This window comes from Palaemon carinicauda, chromosome 3 (assembly GCF_036898095.1).
Source record: "Palaemon carinicauda isolate YSFRI2023 chromosome 3, ASM3689809v2, whole genome shotgun sequence".
In the NCBI taxonomy this organism is placed as follows: Eukaryota; Metazoa; Arthropoda; class Malacostraca; order Decapoda; family Palaemonidae; genus Palaemon; species Palaemon carinicauda.
The window spans coordinates 118,259,425-118,281,785 of NC_090727.1; the positions used below are offsets into that span (position 1 = coordinate 118,259,425).

The window sequence follows — 22,361 nt, forward strand, 5'->3', positions numbered from 1 at the left end:
CAATGAAAGGAACCCGGCACACACACAAAAGTTAGCTTCTTCACAGCACTTGAGAATTACAATTCAGTATCCGTATATCACCAATGGTTTAGCCGTGCAGTTCTTCGACGAAATACACGAACCTAAGAGTATTGCTTGCGGGAAAAACAAAATTCTGTCGCATGAAAAGTCATTACGATACCAAGAAATAATTAGTGAGTATCTACACTACGTCTGGGGTTTGCATAACGTTACGAAATAATTAATTGTCGGTGCGAGTGTGTCTGGTTGCCAAGATAAGAGGGAGGGTCATATGGAGCAGTCAGACGGGGTACATAAGATGTCTAGCAGTGGCTCTCAGGCTCAGTCTCATCGGGACCTTGCTTCAAACACAGATTCTCCTGAGGTGAAGGTTCTTGTCCTCTGAAGGTCCTCCGATTCTGGCCCCCATTCTCCAAGTCCCAGATGTTCCGTAATCGCCAATGTCGCTATTTGTTGCAGTGAGACCCGAGTCCAAAGATTACTTTAGAGGTACACAACCAAGTCCAAACGTAAAATCTCGTATGAAAGTGTGGGAAAATAGATCTCAATGTTAAAGATATATCTTTCAACTAAAAGTATGTTATATTGTAAAACTGGCATTTCGGTTTATAGCTGTCTTTTGAAAATCCGATGGATAATGCACAACCTGTCGCCTTCACACTTCCGCAGAAATGGCCCAAACTGGAAGTGGAAGAGGAGGGGGAGGAGGATGCAGCAGTTCCTTTGGGCAAGGAGGATCCGTTAACCTCGTTTCAGGAGACTGTTTCGTTTCGACCCCTGACCAAAACCATCCTTCTTATTTCCACGCGGCAACAGACACCCACTTCCATAACTCTCCGCACCAAGTGATTCCGAGAGTGCAAGGAGTGGAGGAACTGGCTTACCCTGCATCAGAAGGACATAAAGGGGTATCGCCCACCTGGCATCCAAGTCAACTCTTAGAGTCTGAGGACTACCAGACGTTACTTCAGAGCACCTCGTCCTTGACGATCTCACCGCAACCATCTAATCAGTGGGTAAGCTTTCGCTCTCCAAACGGCGGCCATCTTTCCCTAAAAGTAATTACCGTGAGATCAGTCACTACCAATTTTTATATAAACACGTCAGACCTCCTCCTAGAACTTCGGACAAAGATTCCAACCAATTCCTTGAAAATTAGTCCTTGGCGTATCATTGTTCATGAAATTGTGGCCTCTCTCTACTTCATCTTTTGAATGCGACCAAAACCATAACAACCTGAGTTTCAATCACGCACAAACTTTTTTTCAAAATATCATAATTTTTCACTAATTGAGACAAAGACAAATATTTTTCTATACAACGCCAACACTATTTCTGGAATTAAGGGTCAGTAGGATTGGAATACACTGAACTACAAAATGATATTTCAAGTACTCATATCAGACAAACTCAATTACAATACTATCCATACAATCTCAATGATGATAATAAATAAAATCCTGATAATAATGATAATACAACATCCACAATAATAATAATAATAATAATGTCAAATTTTTAACGAATTGATACAGCAGAGGTAATAAATAAACCTTAGCGTATGCTTAACTTGTGTCTTATTGTACGATCAAATAATTATGTAAGATATAACTTTCTTTCCATGAACGATGTGCCACAGCAATGACATACATACACGTGACTTACACGCCTTCCTACATAATTATAACCTATGTAATTAAAGCTTTTAAATTTATTTAATTTATTTATATATATATATATATATATATATATATATATATATATATATATATATATATATATATATATATATATATATATATATATATATATAGTTCCACTTGCGTCTGTTTATGGTCTTTCTGTGCAGTCCACGCCCGCAAACTTTCTTAGTTCATCAATCCATCGTCTTCTCTTCCTTCCCTGCTTCTCTAGGGACCCCTTATGTTATTCTAAATGTCCATCTATTGTCTATCATTCTCCTTCTATGTCCTGCCTACGTCCATTTCTTTTTCTTACACGTTGTTAGAATATCCTCTACTTTTGTGCTCTCGTATCCCTGCAGCTCTATTTCTGTTTCTTAGCGTTATTCCCGACATTATTCTTTCCATAGCTCTTTGAGTTGTAACTAGCTTATGTTTTAAGGCTTTAGTAAGGCTCTAAGTTTCTGATGCATAAGTTAATACTGGTAGGACCATCTCATTAAATACTTCTCTTTTTAGAAAATGTGATATTTTAATTTTCATATCGTTTTGTTCACCAAATTCTCTCCATTCCTTGATTATCCTTCTTTTAATTTAGGTCTCGTGTCCTGGGGAAACATGGTCTGTCCTAGGTAACTACAGTATATTCATCAACAATCTTAAGAGGCTCGTCCATAACTCTTATTTGTTGTCTCTGCATTTTCATGGAACATTATCTTAGTTTTACTCATATTTATTTTCAGTCCTACATTTCCGCTTTCTCTTTCAAATCTTCATTATTTTTTGTAACTCCTCCCATGATTCACGAAACACAATTATGTCATCTCCAAATCTTGAGTTGTTGAGGTATTTCCCATTAATATCAATTCCTATATTTTCCCAATCTTAATTCTGAAAAACTTCCTCTATCCATGCTGTGAATAATTTAGGAGAGATGGAGTCTCCATATCTAACTTCTCTCTCAATCGGAATTTTCTCACTATCTTATGTAGTTTTAGGATTGCTGCACTTCCTGCATAGATATCTTCAAGTGTTCTAACATAAGATTCTTCTATTCCTTGTTTTTGAAGGTCTTTCATTATATATATATATATATATATATATATATATATATATATATATATATATATATATATATATATATACACGTACATATTTATTGTATATATATGTGTCAAGTCACAAAAAAAAAATACAATGAGATAAAAATTCATTGGAGTTATTATTCTCGTCTTTGACATCGCTGATGATGTCAATAAACAGTATGTGTGTGTATATATATATATATATATATATATATATATATATATATATATATATATATATACATTATATATATATATATATATATATATATATATATATATATACACATATATATATATACATAATATAATATATGAAGGCATATATAAATTTATATACATTATATGTGTAAATACACACATACACGCATATAATTATATATATGTGTATATATATATATATATATATATATATATATATATATATATATATATATATATATATCTGTGTGTGTGTAGGCTTATATGCATATACTCTTTACGTCGTTGTATAGTGGCTCCTACCGATGTAAACATTCGATTCTAAGAATTTAAAAGTAGGTATCCCATAACCGTTCCCTCCCTAGTGCAAGAGGCAGTGTTCCCAGTCATCTATCAAGACCAAACGCCTTTTAACTGCTGATCCAAAGTCTGAATGGAGTACTAATTGACTCCACATTAGAGAAGACGGTACATTTTATTTACGCCGAGACTTAGTTCGGACGCCTAACTACATGTTCGCAACCCGCTCTATAAGGCAAAACAAATGAATGAATAAAAACAATGATGTTTTAATACACTAAAAAATCTATCACATCGTTTGTGCGACCCTTTCTTGGAAGCTAGCAAGAACAAAAAGCAAGGAATAATGTATCTAACCTTGTTGAATGAGCAGGACGACCGATTGACGTGTTGTGACAACCAGTGAACCGGCATGTGCACCCAACCTCTTTAATCAAGAGAAACAATAACTAATAAGGTGTTACAAAGAAAAAAATTACTAATCAAGGAAACTTGCAATGATGACATTGAATATGACTCAACAATGAAAATCAATATTATAGATTATTTCAACTTCAAATAAATTAAATGCCGATTAATATCGATATTTAAAATAGTAACTCAAGAACTCCTGATTTCAAACATGGAATTACTTTATTTAAGTTTCATTTCATAGTTTATCTGTTATTGTCCTGTTCACTGTCCTTTAAGTTTATTAACACTTAAAATATCATTACTATTTCGCTTATATATTTCATTCTCTAGCAGACTTTTTTTTTTTTTTTTTTTTCAATGTTAGGGTTCCTGTGGTACTTGTAGCATTTGCCTTTCCACCTAAGGTTGTTGCTTGGTTTGATAATAATGATATTAACAATAACAATAATATTCATATCCAAGAGTAATTGATGAATTGAGAGCAACAATTCAAAGAAAGACGACTTTTAGTCAAAGTAAAATACTATGAAACAAGGTTGCTTAAAAACAATAATTAATAAGTGAAATAAATAAAAAAAAAATGGAAATACAATGTCGAAAAGAGGGGGGCGGGGAGGCATACTTTTTTTTTACAGATGAATACATGTTCAAAATTATACTCGAATAATGTGGTGGCATATTGGAAACGTCCTTGCCTAGTAATCTGCCTGACTGGCGTTCGAGTCCCGATCAAACTCGTTAGTTTCTTGTAGTGTCTGCAACCTCACCATCCTTGTGAGCTAAGGATGAAGGGTTTGAGGGACCGCACAGGTCTACCTGCTGAACCATCAGCAGCCACTGCTTGGCCCTCCCTGGTCCCAGTTTGTGTGGAGAGAGGGTTTTGGGTGCTGATCATATGTATAAATAGTCAGTCTCTAGAACATTGCCACTGCTTCTGCTATTTACGAGTAGATTTCAAACTGGTCGTTGCCACAATTTTTGTAGTAATATTAATAACATAAACACCAACTTTACAATAATATAGAGCAAATTCCACAATATTTTTCGTGCACAGTCATATGAAATAAATGTTTACTGTACTGTTGACAATGTTAAGCCTATTTCCAGCATTTGTAGTACACTGTAAGACTCACTTTTTTTTGTTATTTTACGAATGAATAATCACTAATAACACAAACGTTATTATTTATATAAAATCCATTTCCAATTCAAAACGATGTACAGAACATAACAGTACCAGCGTAAAATAATTTCTTTCACGCAAATATAAGAATCTAGCTCTACAACACTGACAAATAAGAACAGCGGGCAATTAACATGTAATCAGCCAGTCAAGTTTTTAGTCGGAGAGAATTAGGAAGACTTGGCTCATTCCGTTTTTATTGTCTCATTATATAACTGGCAACTTGTCTGCTCATTTATTTCTCAATTTATCTTTCCATGCGTCATGGTTCCCAACAATATGAAGTAATATTATTGCTCTTAAAAGGACCCACACAACATTGCATAGTGGTTTTCGTTATTGTTTATACTAGTTGTAACAGGTCATAAATATTGTAGTGTTAGTCATCAATATTCACTTATTTAGTGGTCAATATCGGTTTATTATTTGTAGCTTTTTTGGGTAATGGAAGGAAAAACAACTAGCTTTGAAACAGCAACAAAATAAATTAAAAAATGCATACATTGTTTTGATAACTTTAAACACTACAACACTCGAAAAAAATACTAGTATAACTATAGCAAGGAAACCAATACTTTTTATTATTGTGAGTTTTTTCTTTTCTTTAGGGGGGTTGAAGGTTTTAAACCTAGGTCAAGAAATTACTAATAATTTACAGAACAATAATTCTAATCAAGCAGGGGAGGACTTTAAAAGACAAAAAAAAATCTCCCAGTTAAAATACTTAATTGAATTCTACCTTTTTGTAGTTGGATTTTCTATACATTACCGATTTATTCGAAGTTGAACATTGCTACAACTTCTTCCATCTTTTAAGAATATTTACGTCATTGGGCCTCAGCTTTTATCTACTGTATGATATTCGTTGCAGCTCGCACCTCTGCCAATAAATTAACTTTTCATTTTCATTCCAGTTGTATAACATAAGGTTTTACAACGTAGCTATTTCTGTCAGCCGGACTCTAGGTATTTATCAAAACGGTGAATTGTATCCGCAAGCCAGTCTGTTTATGTCACATGTTGCCTTTCATTCACCAAAAACTAACTTGCTTTGCTATCTTTGACGAAACGGATGCGTATGGCAATAAGGTGAATGTCTGCTTGAAAATTCTATATGAAAAACCTTACCTCATTCCGTTTCTATCATCTTTATCGTTGTCAAATCATGTTGTCTTTTAAACTCAAGTTAGTTAATCAATCAATTATTTGTCATGTCACGATTCGTCCCTATCATCTGTCAATAAGCTTCACTTAATTAAACTGAGTTTGTCTACAAAACAGCCGATTGCCATTTTCTTTGTTGAGTGCATTTTTTTTTTGCAGCAAAGATTAGCAACTACGGTGCTTCTACATAAACACCGAATTTGCCTATGAAGTAAATGTTAATAGAAACTAGACTGCCAGATGGAGGAAAGGGATTGGGAACGAAGGTAAAGTGAAAGACTACAAAGTGGGTGTAGGTATAGGATGCAGGGACGACGCAGTCTCCTTTGTGATGCCTGCAGTGCACCATGTGAGGTTCGCTGATGGCACTAACAGTTAACGGGGCTTGCTGAGAACCTGACTTTCTAATACGCTTTCAGTTTGATTATCACTGTCTATGCTTAGTCAACCACCATATACAGTATTCTGTTAACTTTACTGATTGACTCTCCTTCAATGAGTCCCCCTTAATTTATCAATAAATGTTGAGTCGTTCATCTTGATTATACTAATAGATTGGTTTGGAAGCAAGGAGTTTGGGCTAGTTGCCTTGTTAAAACCATCCTCTTGTTATGATCTCTTTCATTTCCCTTATTTAAACAATTATTGCCTCATTTACTCTATTTGGAAATACAAATTGACAATAATATCTAAATTTTCCCAGACAACCAAGGCTTAACCAACTTACTACGAGGCAACGAATCTTCCCATAGTATAATATTAACCATAAATCTTACTTGATCTTTACACTGGCATTTATTGTGATCCTATACAGTTACCTCGTTCAAATATGTTGCTCTTAAATCTGTATAAAGTTAAATTCTGCCTTCATTAGTTTGCTAGAAAGAATCTACCAGGTGGTTTTCATCATACAGTTCATTCTACATTATGTGTTACTTACGAAGCTACCTTTCTTACTGCGCCAGTTTCCAACGTCATCTAGCACCCAAATTTCTGTCTGTCTCTCTCTTAATGTTTACTGGATACTGGATATCATTTGTTTTGTGTTCTCTTAAGATCAATTCCATGAAATGGTAACTTAAAGAATCACCATTAATTGATTGAGTTGAGGTTTTCTGGCATCCTGACATCTAAGGTCATTGACGCCGAAATCGTTTATTGTAAATAAAGCGTAAAAGAATATTCATTTAAATCCATAACAGCAAAGATGCATTTTAAGAGCTAAATAGCTTTCAGAAGACCTGCTTCTGAAATAAAGCTAAAAATACCACTAGCACGGTAGGATACACCAAGTTCAAGAATCTTGGCAAGGATGAACCTCAAGCCTCATAAGCGAGGCATTCGGTCAACAAATGCCCCACTGTCAAGGGTACCAAACAGTTGTCACAATATGGCTGGTATTGTCCAGTAAGCAGCAATTCATGTGTCAACCAAGTGTGACCAATGCGGAGACGACAAAGAGTAGTCTCCCACTTTCAAGCCCCGTTATATCTCCAAGGGGATATAACATTACTAATTTCACTCTTATTTTCAAGTAAACTCCCAATGCTGTTGCCAATTATTATGAATAAAATTCTCAATTGTAAGTAAAACATCATTACTGGGAATGGAATACCTTCTTGGTAGCAACTCTGCAGCTGCACTCTTTGCCAGCAAATCCGCCTTCTCATTTCCAGACCAACCTACGTGTCCCGAAACCCAGCAAAATCAAACTATTATACCTTTGATGCCAATAATTAAAAGCTACTCTAGAATCTTTAAAAGTAAAAGATTATTGGAGTTAAAAACTTCTAAAGCTTGTAGGATACTTCTTGCATCACTAAAAATGGTAAAACTGCTCTCATTTTCCAACGCTATTTTCTCAATAGCGGTTAGTATGACATATAGGTCGGCAGTAAATATAGAGGAGGCGAGAGGAAATGCACCTCTACCATTAAAAGCACTACTATATACTCCAAATCCAACGCCAGCAACAGATCTTGAGCCATCAGTATATATAATAGTTGATTCCCTGTTCAACACTGGTGGTGGGTTTGGGATAAATTTGCCTGCAACCTTTTTTATTTTCCTCCATACAGAAGACGGTGGTGTTCTACTGTTGAATGAGGAAACAAAAGATACCCAAGATTGGCGCCTAGCTTCTTTCATGGTATGACGGAACTGTGCTCTACATTTTTTGTATGTTATCAAATTTTCCTCTGTACGGCATCTACACAATCTAGTCAAAGATTTTCTGTTGGCTCTGTGCAAGAGAGTTAAATCTGAAAACCAACAGGGGACTGGTCAGCGTTTGAATAATCCTGTGGTTTTGAGAATAGAATTGATTTCCATTGTATAGAGAATTCGATTCAGTAAGTCTATGGCATCATCAATACTTTAAAACTGTTCTGCACTCCCCTCGATTTCATTTAGCTCAGAAAATTTAACCCAGTACGCCTTGTCAAGATTCAGTCCTAGTGATCTTTGTAAAGGTGGACCATTGTTGGTGTTTATAATGATTGGTGCATGATAACTAGTATGCCAATAATCTAATGTCCTCCTATAGAAGTTGAAAAGGCAATCAGAGCTTACAATTGAAAGGTCAATACATGACAAAGTACCTGTCTGAACATGAAAGTGTGTGGCTCTCCTGTATTAAGGAGTCCGACATCCTTGTTTTTCACAATTGATATATTACCCCTGGTGTCTGCTAAAACATCATCCCACAAAAGATGTCTACCATTCAAATCTCCAAGTAAAAGAAATGGTTGGGGGAGCTGTTGAGTCACCTCTACTAAATTACCGTACTATGTTATTTGGAAGCAAGTACAGAGAGCAAATTGCATATTTTCTCCCTATATAAATCTGTACAACCACTGCCTGCAGAGGTGTACAAATAGACAATGATATTTGGGGAACATCTCGATGAACGTATATGAGACTTCTGCCCTGGCTCGCTACTTGGTGATCATATGGTGTCCTATGGGTAATATATTCGGGAGGACAAGGGGTATTAGCATCAAGTTTACTCTTCTGTAGACATACAATTATGGGGGAATGCTCGTGAACTAAGAGCTTAAGTTCTTTCTCTTTGGCCCTTAAACCCTGACAATTCCTTTGCAAAATGGAGGAAAAAACTATGGTTCATTATTTGGAAGAACTTTTGGATGAAGTCTTCCCATTAGCAATTTTTCATCTAACAATATTTTCAGGTGGTTTTATTAGAGAGGGTCTTGATAAATTGGTTTTTGTGTTTGTGAATTTCTTTTTGTCCTTTTGATCTAATTGTTGAGGTGGATGGTGGACCTTAACTTGAATTTCTGATTTATTTAAATCGTCTTCTGGTTGATCAGAAACATCAACAGACAAAACATCATTTTCATTTGATGTCATAACTCTAATATTTCTTATGCAAGAGGCTGATAGAGATAGAGGTCTCTCTCTTTTCTGATTAACCTTGTTTCAAGTAGAACCTCCATCAAATAAGGCAAGGACATGGCCTGAGAGAGGTTAGTTCTATTGTTGGTAATGGGGGATAAAGGTTGTACAGAAATGGGCGATGCCCCAGATTTAATCTACTGTGGCAAAGCCTTAGAAGGCAATATGCTCACATTATCATGCAAAACGTTACTATCATTAGATTATGTATTTCTTTTTTTTGGAATTAATGGCAGCACTACATGATTTTGATGTCTCCTGTGTTATATTTTAATGCCTTTGCATAGGTGTTTGGTTTATTCAGTAGCCTTTTGGCATGTCCTACACTTATGTGTTCTACAGTGGAGTTAAGGGCAGCCTCTTCAAGCTTATAAATCTTGCAGCTCCTGTCAGTGGATTTATGTTTTGAGTTGCAGTTCAAACAGCTGGCCTCAAGTGTACAGTCTCCATGGTTAGGTTTGGAGCAGATTCTACCATTTTTTAGAGGGGTGTCCAAATTTGAAACACTTGAAACATTGTAAGGGCTTTTGTTTGGAAGGTCGAACTTTAATTTTTTAATTTTCAATAACGATGTGGAAAGGCACATCAGCATCCTGGAAAGTAAGGATAATCATCGACGTCCCAGGAACCTTATGCACTTTCTACAACGTTAACGGACACAGGCCAGTATTTTTCATTTCCAAGTTTCATTCTTATTTCTTTTATCACTCCATAGCATTTCAATGCTTTATATAGCATATCATAATCAGTATCTATTGAAATTTGGGTAACATGAAGGGTTCGAAGTGTCCTTCTGTTACCAGACTTACTTCATTTTAAAACATTATTAGAGGGGTCCTTTTTGGTTCCTAAGTCGTCAACAGAATTTTCCTTAATTAAATTAGCAGAGATTGTCAACAGTGCCAGGGAGAGTGTCAGCGTATCCAGGGGATGGGGGTTCGTTGCTTAAAGAATCCATAAGACTGGATTAAGATAGAGAAAGTGATTAGGTTGATTTACCTGTTTGAGAACATTGAGGCATCACACGTCAGAAAGGAAAATTTCACTATGCACTATTGGCACAATGAGAGTACACTTTCCAGATGGTCCACTCCATACCTTACCCGAAGGATAACATCAAAACAGATATAGTGGCACAGGTGTAAGCTAAACCCGCCTGCTAGGACTGAGACCAGGAAACTATAGAATCATCTTCCCCATATCTGTAATGATGGGCTTCCGGCCAAAAGCCGAGAGTCCTACCCCAAACATTGGACCCCCTGGATTCCGAAGACCCAATACTTGAGAATAGTTCCGCCATAAAGGTCCAAACCATCTTTGGGATGGCCGAGATCATCCAATACTCTTAAATATAGCTTTAAATGCAAACACTTCCCAACCATGACACCACCTCCCATTCATCGAAGCAGGCAGCAATAATGGATGTAGAAACATCCACGCCATAAAACAAATACACATATATACATACATACATATATATATATAAGTATATATATATATATATATATATATATATATATATGTGTGTGTGTGTGTGTGTGTGTGCGTGTGTATATATATATATATATATATATATATATATATATATATATATATATAAAACGCACACATATAATAAGGAAAATTTTACTCATTGAATTGGGACAGCAACACGAAAGAAAGTTTATATGATTAGGAGAAGGTCGAAGTAATATTCAGAGTAAGAAAAAGATGAGAGAGAGGGAAATTTAGATTCGAAATGGGGGATCAATTTCCCCAAGTTCGAGAGCCCTCTTGCCCGTCACCAAGTTTCAGCAGGGAAATGATATGCCGTGCTGAAACTAAATGACTTCATCAAGGCATTCTCTCATTAAGAACGATATCACCGTTAACTTGATAAATATTATCACTGACTCAATCTACCAGTTGGAAGTATTTAAGCTTTCGAAAACTGTCAACAATATCTATAATTTGCGTCATTAAGTTTTTTATCATTATTAAAAGGAGGAGATTAACCAGTCCCATGCGTCATCAGTGTCTGCTCATCTCGGTATCTACACGGGAAATATTTTCTCTTTGGCAGAGAATTCATTTGCTGCAGCCCCGGGTACTGTAAAGTAAATTGTCAGCGACTATTTTCCCTGAAATCTGAATAAATCAATTTGGTTAACTGACTGGCATGTTCTGTCTCTTGTCCCCTGGAAGGCTTGGCCAATAGCCTTTACGTATAATCCAACAGTCTATTTCTCAGCCATTTTACTTATTCACCACAGAGGACTCGCTCGGAAACTTTCTTAGAAAAAAAAAAAAAACACGTTTTCTTTACTACCAGACCAAAACAATAAAACCGGCTGTCTTTTCGAGGACGACTGTCCTCTTGGAGCAATGATTCCCCCATCCTTAATTATTATTGTTCATATTTTGTTTCTACATCTACCATTAAAATGATAGGGTCAACATTAATATATTCTTATGAAAACTCATCATGACTCCACAACAGGTCATAAGGTTATCTTTAAACTTGAGTGCAGTGTTCTCTTACGCGAGGTAAGATGGAAATCACCTAATGACATAGGAACGACTGTTGCATGTATGGAGGTACGGCTGATGATGCAGTGTGGAACCACGATAAAATACAATCATGTAAACGCGCATATTCTTTAAATACACCATATCATGGACAAAGTTTCCACATCCCGAGCGTTAACGTCTGCCATATCTCCTCATTTCATAACTTCAAGGGCAATATACGAGAAAACGCTTCGGTAACTATCATTAGAAATATATATATATATATATATATATATATATATATATATATATATATATATATATATATATATATATATATATATAAATATTACAGAGATATTATCTTGAATCCAAAATTACAGTTCGCGGAAGCCAGTAATATAAATTATGAATAATGAAATATTCAAAATACGAAATACAGTCTAGTCACAGATAACCGTCTACATAATTAACAGTTTAATTAAAACCGTATAAAACATAAGGTGACGTCAGTGACACGTGATACGTCAGAGACACCGTCACTGAATTATTATCTTCGCTATTTCAAGTGGTTTCAAGATTAGCTGCCCTTGTGATGATACTTTTCAATTCCGCAAAGACATTTTCTCGACTCAATTCGCTTGTTTATCTGCAATATTCTGCTGAACATCCGGTGCAAAATTGTTCGCAAATTTCAAATGTTAGGCCTCGTAAATAGCAATTATGATTTCTATTTTGAACTAAAACCCTACGTACCATTACCGTGGATTTTAAAAAGACAATTTCAATAATTACTCATAAAAAGAAAGTCAGATTGAAGGTTATGTCTCATCTTATCCAGTAAGATCCCGTCTGGATCTTGACAACCAACGGTTCCTGATCGCTGAAATGTGCTCGAAACCTTTGCAATTAGAAGGTGGGGGTTTTAATGGCTGCATTGTTTTTTTTTTTTTTTAACAATTCATCACTTACATAAGAAACTGGTAGATATTCAGTACTTTGCTTCTAGAGAGAGAGAGAGAGAGAGAGAGAGAGAGAGAGAGAGAGAGAGAGATTTTCATTCTCAACTTACGACAATGAGTCAAGAATAGACCGGGCAATCTGAACGAACAAATCATTAAACGAATCATTAAATTCCTGTAGTGATCTCCTTTGGGAATCGACCATCTATTAAAATATTATCTCCTCTGAAGGCCAGAGCCGATATGTTCCTTTTTTTTTTTTTTTTTTTTTTTTTTGTCATATTGTCTCTTACAATAGTAATTTTATTATTTTTGTTGGCAGATCAACATGCTTTCTATGTTTTATTATTATTAGTTTATTTCGAACACTTCTTTGATGATACAATAACTATTTGCCTTCTTGTGATATTTTTATTCCATCTTTATATCCTTCCTTTATTTCTTTTTCCTTATGCATTTCTATTTCCAGTAGAGTTGCAGCTCTGCCAATAATAATAATAATAAAAATAACAATACAGGAGAATGCAAACAATTTAATACATCTAACTTTTATTTTGAAATTAATCTTTCGACATGCACCAAAACTTCTTAATTAATATGGATAACGACGTCACAGTTTTTAAGAAGATTCCCCAACAGAGGACTCAAGACTTATCAATTAAGAATCAATATATTTATTCATAACCACATCTTGTTTTACGTCGTCCTCCGGTAATTTTTCGGAGTGACTTAGGATTTGCCCATTTTTCTTTGGTCGCCGAATGCAGTGCTTCTTTTAAAAGCACCCCTAAATCTACCATTTTGATTTTTTTTTTCTTTTTCGCTACATAGGTCGTCACTTATGCCCCAATTTGTTCAATCGGATTATATTGGCAATAGTATGGAGGAAGACGAATAACCTTGTGATAATTTCCAACAGCAATTTTATCAATCACGTAAGCCTTATCAATATTTCGGGAGTATTCCTTGACCATTTTCAAATGTTGACATTTAAACACATTTTCTCTTGGTGCTTCGCCTTTTTTGATGAGCCATTCTTTTATTTGTGCCTTGTTTGATGCTGTGGGAGGTTCATCTAATTTTTTTCTGTGATAATATGCGTTATCCATCACAATTTTGGAAGATGGAAATATATTCGGTAGCAACTGCTTACGGAACCATTGTTTGTATACGACACTGTCCATTTGACTGTGGTGCTTGAATTTGTTGCTTTTGTTGAGCGAAAAATTGCCTTTGAAACATCAATAACAGGACCTTCTTACCGTTTTTCTAATGCAAAATACTTCAAAACATTATTAACAATTTCTCAAGCTTGACCAGTAAGTACTGTTGCTAAGGATGGGGGTGGATGACCTTCCATTCTCGCTGACAAAAAGTTTATTATTCTTTAGTGTGTCTCCTTAGCTTGTCTCTTTAATCTTTGAGGCCTCTCTGTTATAGCCTTTATAATCCTCCCCCCGCCCTCTCTCCTCCATCTCGGTGTGGTACTCAACAGCAAGCTACTTATCATCGCGGGTGGTTCCTGCCAGTACCTGCCCGCAAGGGATATTATTATTATTGTTATTATGATTATTATAATAACAATAATAGTAATAATAATAATAATAATAATAATAATAATAATAATTATTATTATTATTATTATTATCATTACTTGTTAAGCTACAACTTTAGTTGGAAAAGCAGGATCCTATAAGCCCAGGGGCCCCAACTGGGAAAATAGCTCAGTGAGGAAAGGAAACAAGGAAAAATAGAATATTTTAAGAATAGTAACAACATTAAAATGAGTATTTTCTATATAAACTACGAAAATCTTAACAAAACAAGAGGAAGGGAAATTAGATGAAATAGTGTGCCCAAGTGTACCCTCAAGCAAGAGAATTCTAACCCAAGACACTGGAAGATCATAGTACAGAGGCAATGACACTACCCAAGAACAGAGAACAATGGTTTGATTTAGGAGTGTCCTACCATAGCTAAAGAGTCTCTCCTACCCTTACCAAGAGGAAAGTAGCCACTGAACAAATACAGTGCAGTAGTTAACCCCTTGAGCGAAAAAGAATTGTTTGGTAATCTCAGTGTTGTTAGGTGTATGAGGACAGAGAATGCGGAAAAATAGGCCAGACTATTCGGTGTATGTGTATGCAAAGGGAAAGTAACCCGTAACCAGAGAGAAGAATCTAATGTAGTACTGTCTGGCCAGTCAAAAGACCCAATACCTCTCTAGCGGTAGTATCTCAACTGGGGGCTGGTGCCCTGATGAAAGACGATTAATGAATGTTCATCGCTGACCTGAGAAACTATGTCGGAAAAGTGACATCGTTTGTGCCACGTTTCTTTGTAGTATGACTGAATAGTGTTATAAAACTGCAACAACAATTAAAAGTTAAGTTTTCATATAATTAAAGTTTAACATTTAAAGTGATTGTATTCATTATTACCATCAAATGGTATCCTTTTCTCTTTATTTTCGAAGCACAAAATCGCAAATGTGGCACCGTGTGTTTTTGTCTTTAGGCACCTCTCTACCTTCTTCGTAAATTTGACGGAGGTTTTTTTTTCACTGTGCCCTAAGATACAAAAAAGAAAATACAGAAGAATTTATATAAATAAGAAAGGCCCAAATAGAAAGGTAGCCTTTCTGAATATGGAAAATCGAAATATCTCGGAAAAGAAGTAGGTAATAGTATACTGTAACTTTTCTTGTCTTCTTGGTTTGAATTTTGAAGAAAAAGAAAAACCTAGTAGAATACTGTGCTGTTCCCTTTATTCAATATTTTTCCGAATGGTGTTTCATCCAATAGTTAGTGGCTATTATCAAGGAAGGCTTAAAAAGAAATCCCACTTCTTATGGAATGGCACCTAATAAAAACTTCTTCTGATTTTCAATTGTATGAATGTATTGCCATTTTAAAGTTTATTTTTCTTATTTTTTTTTGGGGGGGGGGGGGTGGGTAAGATTGCCCTGACGATAGTCATTGCCTGAAACAGCTATCAGTAAAACGTTAAGTAAATGGAACAACACAATAAAAACTTCCTTTATTTCCTTTGATTCTCTAACCAGGAAGAAAATATTGAAGGTACAGAAAATGAGAAAAGTGGCTTCAGTGACAATACACACATACAGTATACGTATAGAAGTGTGTGTATATATATATATATATATATATATATATATATATGTATATATATACATATATAAATATATATATATATATATATATATATATATATATATATATATATACATATATATATATATATATATATATATATATATATATATATATACAGGTAGGTATATATATATATATATATATATATATATATATATATATATAAAGGAGCTCTAAATTTATACATTTGGAGGAAAACCCAAACAACAATCACGTTAACCTTTGATTACGGAGTCATGGATACATACATCCAAGCAGCAAAATTTCCACTACATAAATCATTTCAAACAACTACATAGGGCTCATAGATGGCGCATTGGATTCCCCTACACGTATTATGTTAATTCGTCCCCATCGTGCATAGATTCTTACCATTCCTAGATATTAAAGCAATTCCTTTCACAAAGGCCTTTCACATTAACTACCCAATCCTTTTTAGGCCTTCTCCTCCTCCTCCTACCTCGTATCACTTGTGAATTATATACTCATTTCGCTAACCTATTGTCATATATCCTATTCACATGACAAAACTACTTTCCTTATACTCCCATCGATCTTTTCACCGCTAATCATTTCACACTTTTACAGATTTCCACTTTTTTTACCCTATTAATTCTTTCCCCACATACAATGCAAATAACTAATTTCAACAGGTCTTTAATTTCATATTTCATTTGTGTTCAATATTCATTTATTTCAATAAAGGAGAGTTGGCTCAAAAATCCTTCCATACATTCCCACCTTCGCTCCCACAAACTATTCAAGTTAGTATTTTCTTAATCCTTTAGGTAAACCGTGCTATATTTTTTTGCTTCACTATGTCGGAAATTATCTTCTTTCAGAATACCTATATTTCTCACATTGTGAAATGTATAAATTATCCTTTAGATCCTAGCTCCAACAAATTTCTAGTCTTCTACTTTATCTCCATTCCAACTACTTTTCTTCAATCTTACTGTCCAAACCCTTTGAACTTTTACTTCCTAAAGCAGCCTCCCTGACCACAGTGCAGGACTAAATGTTCCAAACTCCAAACCATTACATTTACTGTCATTTACTTATGTCAGTAACCAGTTCCATTCTTTCATATCCACATTGATTGCTCCATCTTTCAGTTTCTGCTTACCATCACAACTTCAACGTTGTTCACTCTAACTGGCAAGTTTCTTCTTGCTCATATTTCCAAACACTTTACCTATTTTCAGCCACTTTTGTTCACTATCTTCAATTACTAAAGTATCACCTACAAAATAATAACCACGCTAACCATAATTCATGGCTCATTTTATTTTCTTACAATTTTAAACCTATGACCACTGCCCTTTCGCTATCCTCTCACATGAATTCATTGATTGATCAGTCAGAACATAAAACACACATTTATTTCAAATGAAGTTACGCACCAAAACCAGTCACTCCCCTGCCTATATAATCTAATGCATGCCCGTTCCTCCAAAAGTTTCATCCTTAGATAGCTCTCAGATGTTTACTACCTGTACCACACATTATTACCCTCCTCTACATCGGCTATATTCTTTCATAAATGTTTTTGAGGTCCATGTATGCCAAACTCAGCTTTTTCCATTAACATTCATGTAAATTTATAATTCCTGTAAAATTGGGAGCTTTACATTTGTTTTATTTCCCTGATATCATTGCGGCCTAACTTTTTATCATAATTATTGCATTGCTAGACAATGTCTTTTTATTACTGTGAATTAACAATTTATATTATATTGACAGTTAAATGGCTATCGTGAATCTTTTTTTTTCCAGAATTTATATTTTTCCACTAAAGAGCTCAAACTTTCCTTTGAAGTTTGAGTGTTCAGTGTATTTTTCCTCTTCATTCGATCAATACTCTATCTACAAATACCAAGTAGAAAAACTCTACTTAATGAATAAAGTTAGTGCCTACATTCTAAAATTGTTTCGAGTATTGTTCTCCTGTCAGATCTTAAGCTGCTGATTCTCATCTTAATTTGTTGGACAGGAACTTACGGTGTATTAAATTTCTTATTCCTGATCTAGATATCAATCTCTGGCACCATCGTTCAATTAGTTCGTTATGCATGTTGAATAAGATTTTTTCATAATACTGACCATCCTTTACATTCAGACCTTCCTGGACAATCCCATCTTATTGGTAATACTCGGTATGTAGTTCATTCTAATTGTCATGCTTTCTCCATCATGAGACCCAATACTATACAGTATTCTAGAAGTGTTATTCCAGCTGTGACCAAGTTGTGGAATGATCTTCCTGATCAGTTAGTCGAATCAGTAGAACTTCAAAAGTTCACGCTTGCAGCAAATGCTTTCATGTTAAACAGGCTGTCATAAGTCTGTTTATAGTTTATGTATGAAAAATCTGTTTTAATGTTGCTACTGTTCTTAAAATATTTTATTTCAATTGTTCATTACTTCTCATATAGTTTATTTCCTTATTTCCTTTCCTCACTAGGCTATTATTTCCTGTTGGAGCCCATGGGCTTGCAGCGTCCTCTTTTTCCAACTAGGGTTATAGCTTAGCTTGTAATAATAATAATAATAATAATAATAATAATAATATATCCACTTGGTTCTTAGATATCTAGTAAACATCATTGTAAATAGTAGGTTGGCCAAGCTACCAGGCATCCGTTGAGATAATACCGCTAGAACGTTATTGGCTCCTTTGACTGTCCAGATAGAACTACATTGAATCCATCTCTGGTTATGGCTCAATTTTCTTTGCTCCCAAATACATTGAATAGTGTAGCCTATTCTTTACTATTCTCATCTTTCCTCATACACCTGACAACACTAAAATGATAACAGAAAAAATATTTTTCACTCGAGGGTTAACACATTGAACTGTATTTGTTCAGTGGCTACTTTTCACTTGATAAGGGTAGAAGAGACTCTTCAACTATTGTAAGCGTCTCTCCTAGGAGACGGATAGTCCAAAATCAAACCATTGTTCTTTAGGTTTGGGTAGTGCCACAACTTCTGTAACATAGTCTTCCACTGTCTGGGGTTAAGAGTTCTCTTGATTGAGGATACACTCAGACACAATATTCTATGTGATGCCTTATTTCCTTTCCTCATTAGCCTATATATCCCTGTTGGAGCCCTTGAACTTATAGCATCCTTTTTTTCCAACTAGGGTTGTAGTTTAGCCAATAATAATAATAATAATAATAATAATAATAATAATAATAATAATAATAATAATGGGACATTATTCTTTTAGCATGTATTATGTACAGTAAATCACTAATAAATAGATTTTTCATTGAAACTGTTGGATATGAATTACCAAGTAATTATATTTTTCTATGATAATATTTACTATAAATACTTTTCCACAACAAATTCTGTCATATAGTTTTCTTTAAAATGAAACAACTTTTTAGCAGCCAACAAATAATTTAACACATTTTCAAAAGTTCTTTGTGATATACTATCAAATACCATGGTTTGTAAGGCAAATATTGATCTAAATAAAGTACATTGTAACTTGATCATTCTTAAATATGCAATTATCAAGCCATATACAGTATATTGGTAAGATATCAAACTATTTTCATTCCTTTAATAATTGTGAGAAACAAAAGATTCCAAGAGATTTCACATTCCTTATGTTCTCTATTTTCAGAACGTGACTCATCCAAGCTCAATCATAGGCAAAAAACCAACTATGATACCACCTGAGTCAGTGTACCATTCCTCATCTTCGGGAATACATTCATATCAACCAGAAGATTCAGGATATAATTCCCAAGGTTCCATGTACTTTCAGAGTGACAATTACGGGGTTTCTTCCTCTAAACCAATTCAGAAAATGCAGAGAGAATGTGGTGGACTACTGCCAGCTGCCCCTGGGCCCCAGGCTCCAGTAATGAATATTCAACCTCAATACAACCATTACCCACAACAAATTCAAGGACATCATTACCCACAATCAATGGCTCATTCATTTCCAACAGGGGTAACTCCACACATGCAGCAAATGAATATCAACCCTGCCCAACCGTCCACTTCGTACTATCATCCCACCACTCAGTATCACGGTCCTTCTCAAGGGGACTCCCGATACCCGCTTCACCCAACCAGCTCACAATACATGGGATACCACGATCCAAAAAACAATAACTTTAGAGGATACCAAATAAAATCCCCTGAAGCACCTCCAGAAACTATATACAATTTTCCAAGCGATTCTACAGATGAAGATGATGATGATGATGATGATAATGACGTGGTTCTTTTAGGAGCTGTAGGAGGTTCTGATACCTCACAACGAAATGATACGAGTCCTGAAAGCTCAAACCAAAAAAATCAAGAAGAATTACAAAGGTATCAGATGATTCGACATCAAAATAACTTAGCTTCATGTCGCTACAGACGAAGAAAGTCTGAAAATATTAATGAAAATAAACAAAAATTAGTAACACTACAATCAGAGAATGCAAGGCTTAAGGCGAAAGTTGCTGGGCTCCAGCAGTTAAGGGATGAAATGGAGAAGTTTTGGCAGAATTTCTGTTCGACACATGTGAACAAATAACACACACACAAAGACACGCACAAACACACAAAGACACTCACAAACACATACACGCACACAAACACGCACACAAACACACACACGCACACAAACCACACACACACACACACACACACACACACATATATATATATATATATATATATATATATATATATATATATATATATATATACTGTACTCATTCAAGTTCAAATTAATGGTAGGTCAATCAATTCACTGTAGCAACTTGTCAGATATGGAAAATACTTCCAAAGTTGATTTTAAATAAACAATGAATTCTCCAAATCACAAGTAAGAAAAGCTAACTGCATGAATAAAATATAATAAAATATAATATATTCTACAACAATGTGTGTTTTCACTTGGAACCTAAAACAGTTTAGAGTTTACAAAGTAATTGCTATAAAATATGTTATTTTATTAACCTGAAAGCATCATAAATGAATAAGAACATTTTAATTATGCGTGAAACACATTGCAGTGTTAACAAATATTTTGAAATAAATACTATTCAGTAATATTTCACCAGCTTTAAAAGGTATACTACTACTCATGGTTTCTCATTTTGGGAAGATGTCTTGGTCCCGGGATTCCGGGATAAAATTTCATCTAATCCCGGGGTATCTATTTTGTTACGAGTTACTTTTATAACTCCTTTTTGATAATGCTACTCTGGCTTTTAACCATATAACCATTGGTTTCAAGTATACAGTTGTGCCATAGCTACTGTACTATGGTATTCTATTACCCTTTTGCTCAAGTTATCTGTATGAGATGAGAGTACACTTATGTGTACTTTTCTGCCTTTCTCTCTCTATTCAAACTTTTTTTATTAACTAGCTGTTCACCCAGCAAAGCCTCGGGGTTTTGTTGTCTGTTGACTTTTCAGTTGAAGTGACAGTTTGACATTTAATAATTGACTATAATATGGAATCATTACTACATAATAATAATGATTGATTGATTGATTTGAAGTTCTCTGGCATCCTGACATCGAAGGTCATTGGCTCCTATATCATTTATTATAAATAAAGATTAAAAGAAAGTTCAATTAAAACCAGAGAAGTATGTTATAAAAGTTAAAAAGCATTAAGAAGACCTGCTTCTAATATAAATATAAAAATGCCACTAACATTGTACGACACATCATGTCCAAGGATCTTGGCAAGGAGGAACCTGCCATCTTCATCATGAGCCTCAAACAGATATCAATTTCTTTCAGTGCTATAACTGGGGCATTCAGGCAACAAATGCCTCACTGTCAAGGGTGTCAAACAGTCGTCGCAATATGGTTGGTGTTGGCCGACCAGCAGAAACTCGTGCGTCATCCGAATGTGACCAATGCGGAGACGACAAAGAGTAATCTCCCATTTTCGGGGAATTCCATTATAGCTCCAAGGGGATATACCAATCGATATTTCTCTCATTTTACTTTTGCTTAAATTATTCCAATGCTGTTGCCATTTGTTATAAATAAAATTCTTAATTGCTGGTAAAAAAATCCTCACAAAGAATGGGAGACCTTCTTGGTAGCAACTCGGCTGCAGCAATCTTTACAAGTGAATCTGCCTCTTCATTTCCAGACACGCTACATGTGCTGGAACCCAGCAAAAACGAACTGTTATACCTTTTAGGCCAATAATTAAAAGCCACTCTAAAATCTATAAAACTAAAAGGTTATTAGAATTAAAACCTTCTAAAGCTTGAAGGACAC

At 34.9% G+C, this 22,361-nt stretch overlaps 2 protein-coding genes across 2 annotated transcripts in view; one reads left to right on the top strand and one right to left on the bottom strand.

The window, feature by feature from the left end:
• LOC137637811 (uncharacterized) overlaps positions 1–3,709 on the bottom strand; it is a 34,862-nt gene extending 31,153 nt beyond the window's left edge. The window contains exon 1 of the mRNA XM_068369921.1: positions 3,647–3,709. Within this exon, the coding sequence (XP_068226022.1) occupies positions 3,647–3,703 (57 nt within the window). The 5' untranslated portion in view covers positions 3,704–3,709. The remainder of the gene's footprint in view (positions 1–3,646) is intronic.
• On the top strand, positions 292–20,659 carry LOC137637810 (melanoma-associated antigen C1-like). The gene is made up of 3 exons (XM_068369917.1): positions 292–510; positions 691–1,037; positions 19,736–20,659. Exons 1-3 carry the CDS (start codon positions 462–464, stop codon positions 20,642–20,644), a joined length of 1,305 nt encoding a protein of 434 aa, XP_068226018.1. The 5' UTR covers positions 292–461; the 3' UTR covers positions 20,645–20,659.
• The last annotated feature ends 1,702 nt before the right edge of the window (positions 20,660–22,361 follow it).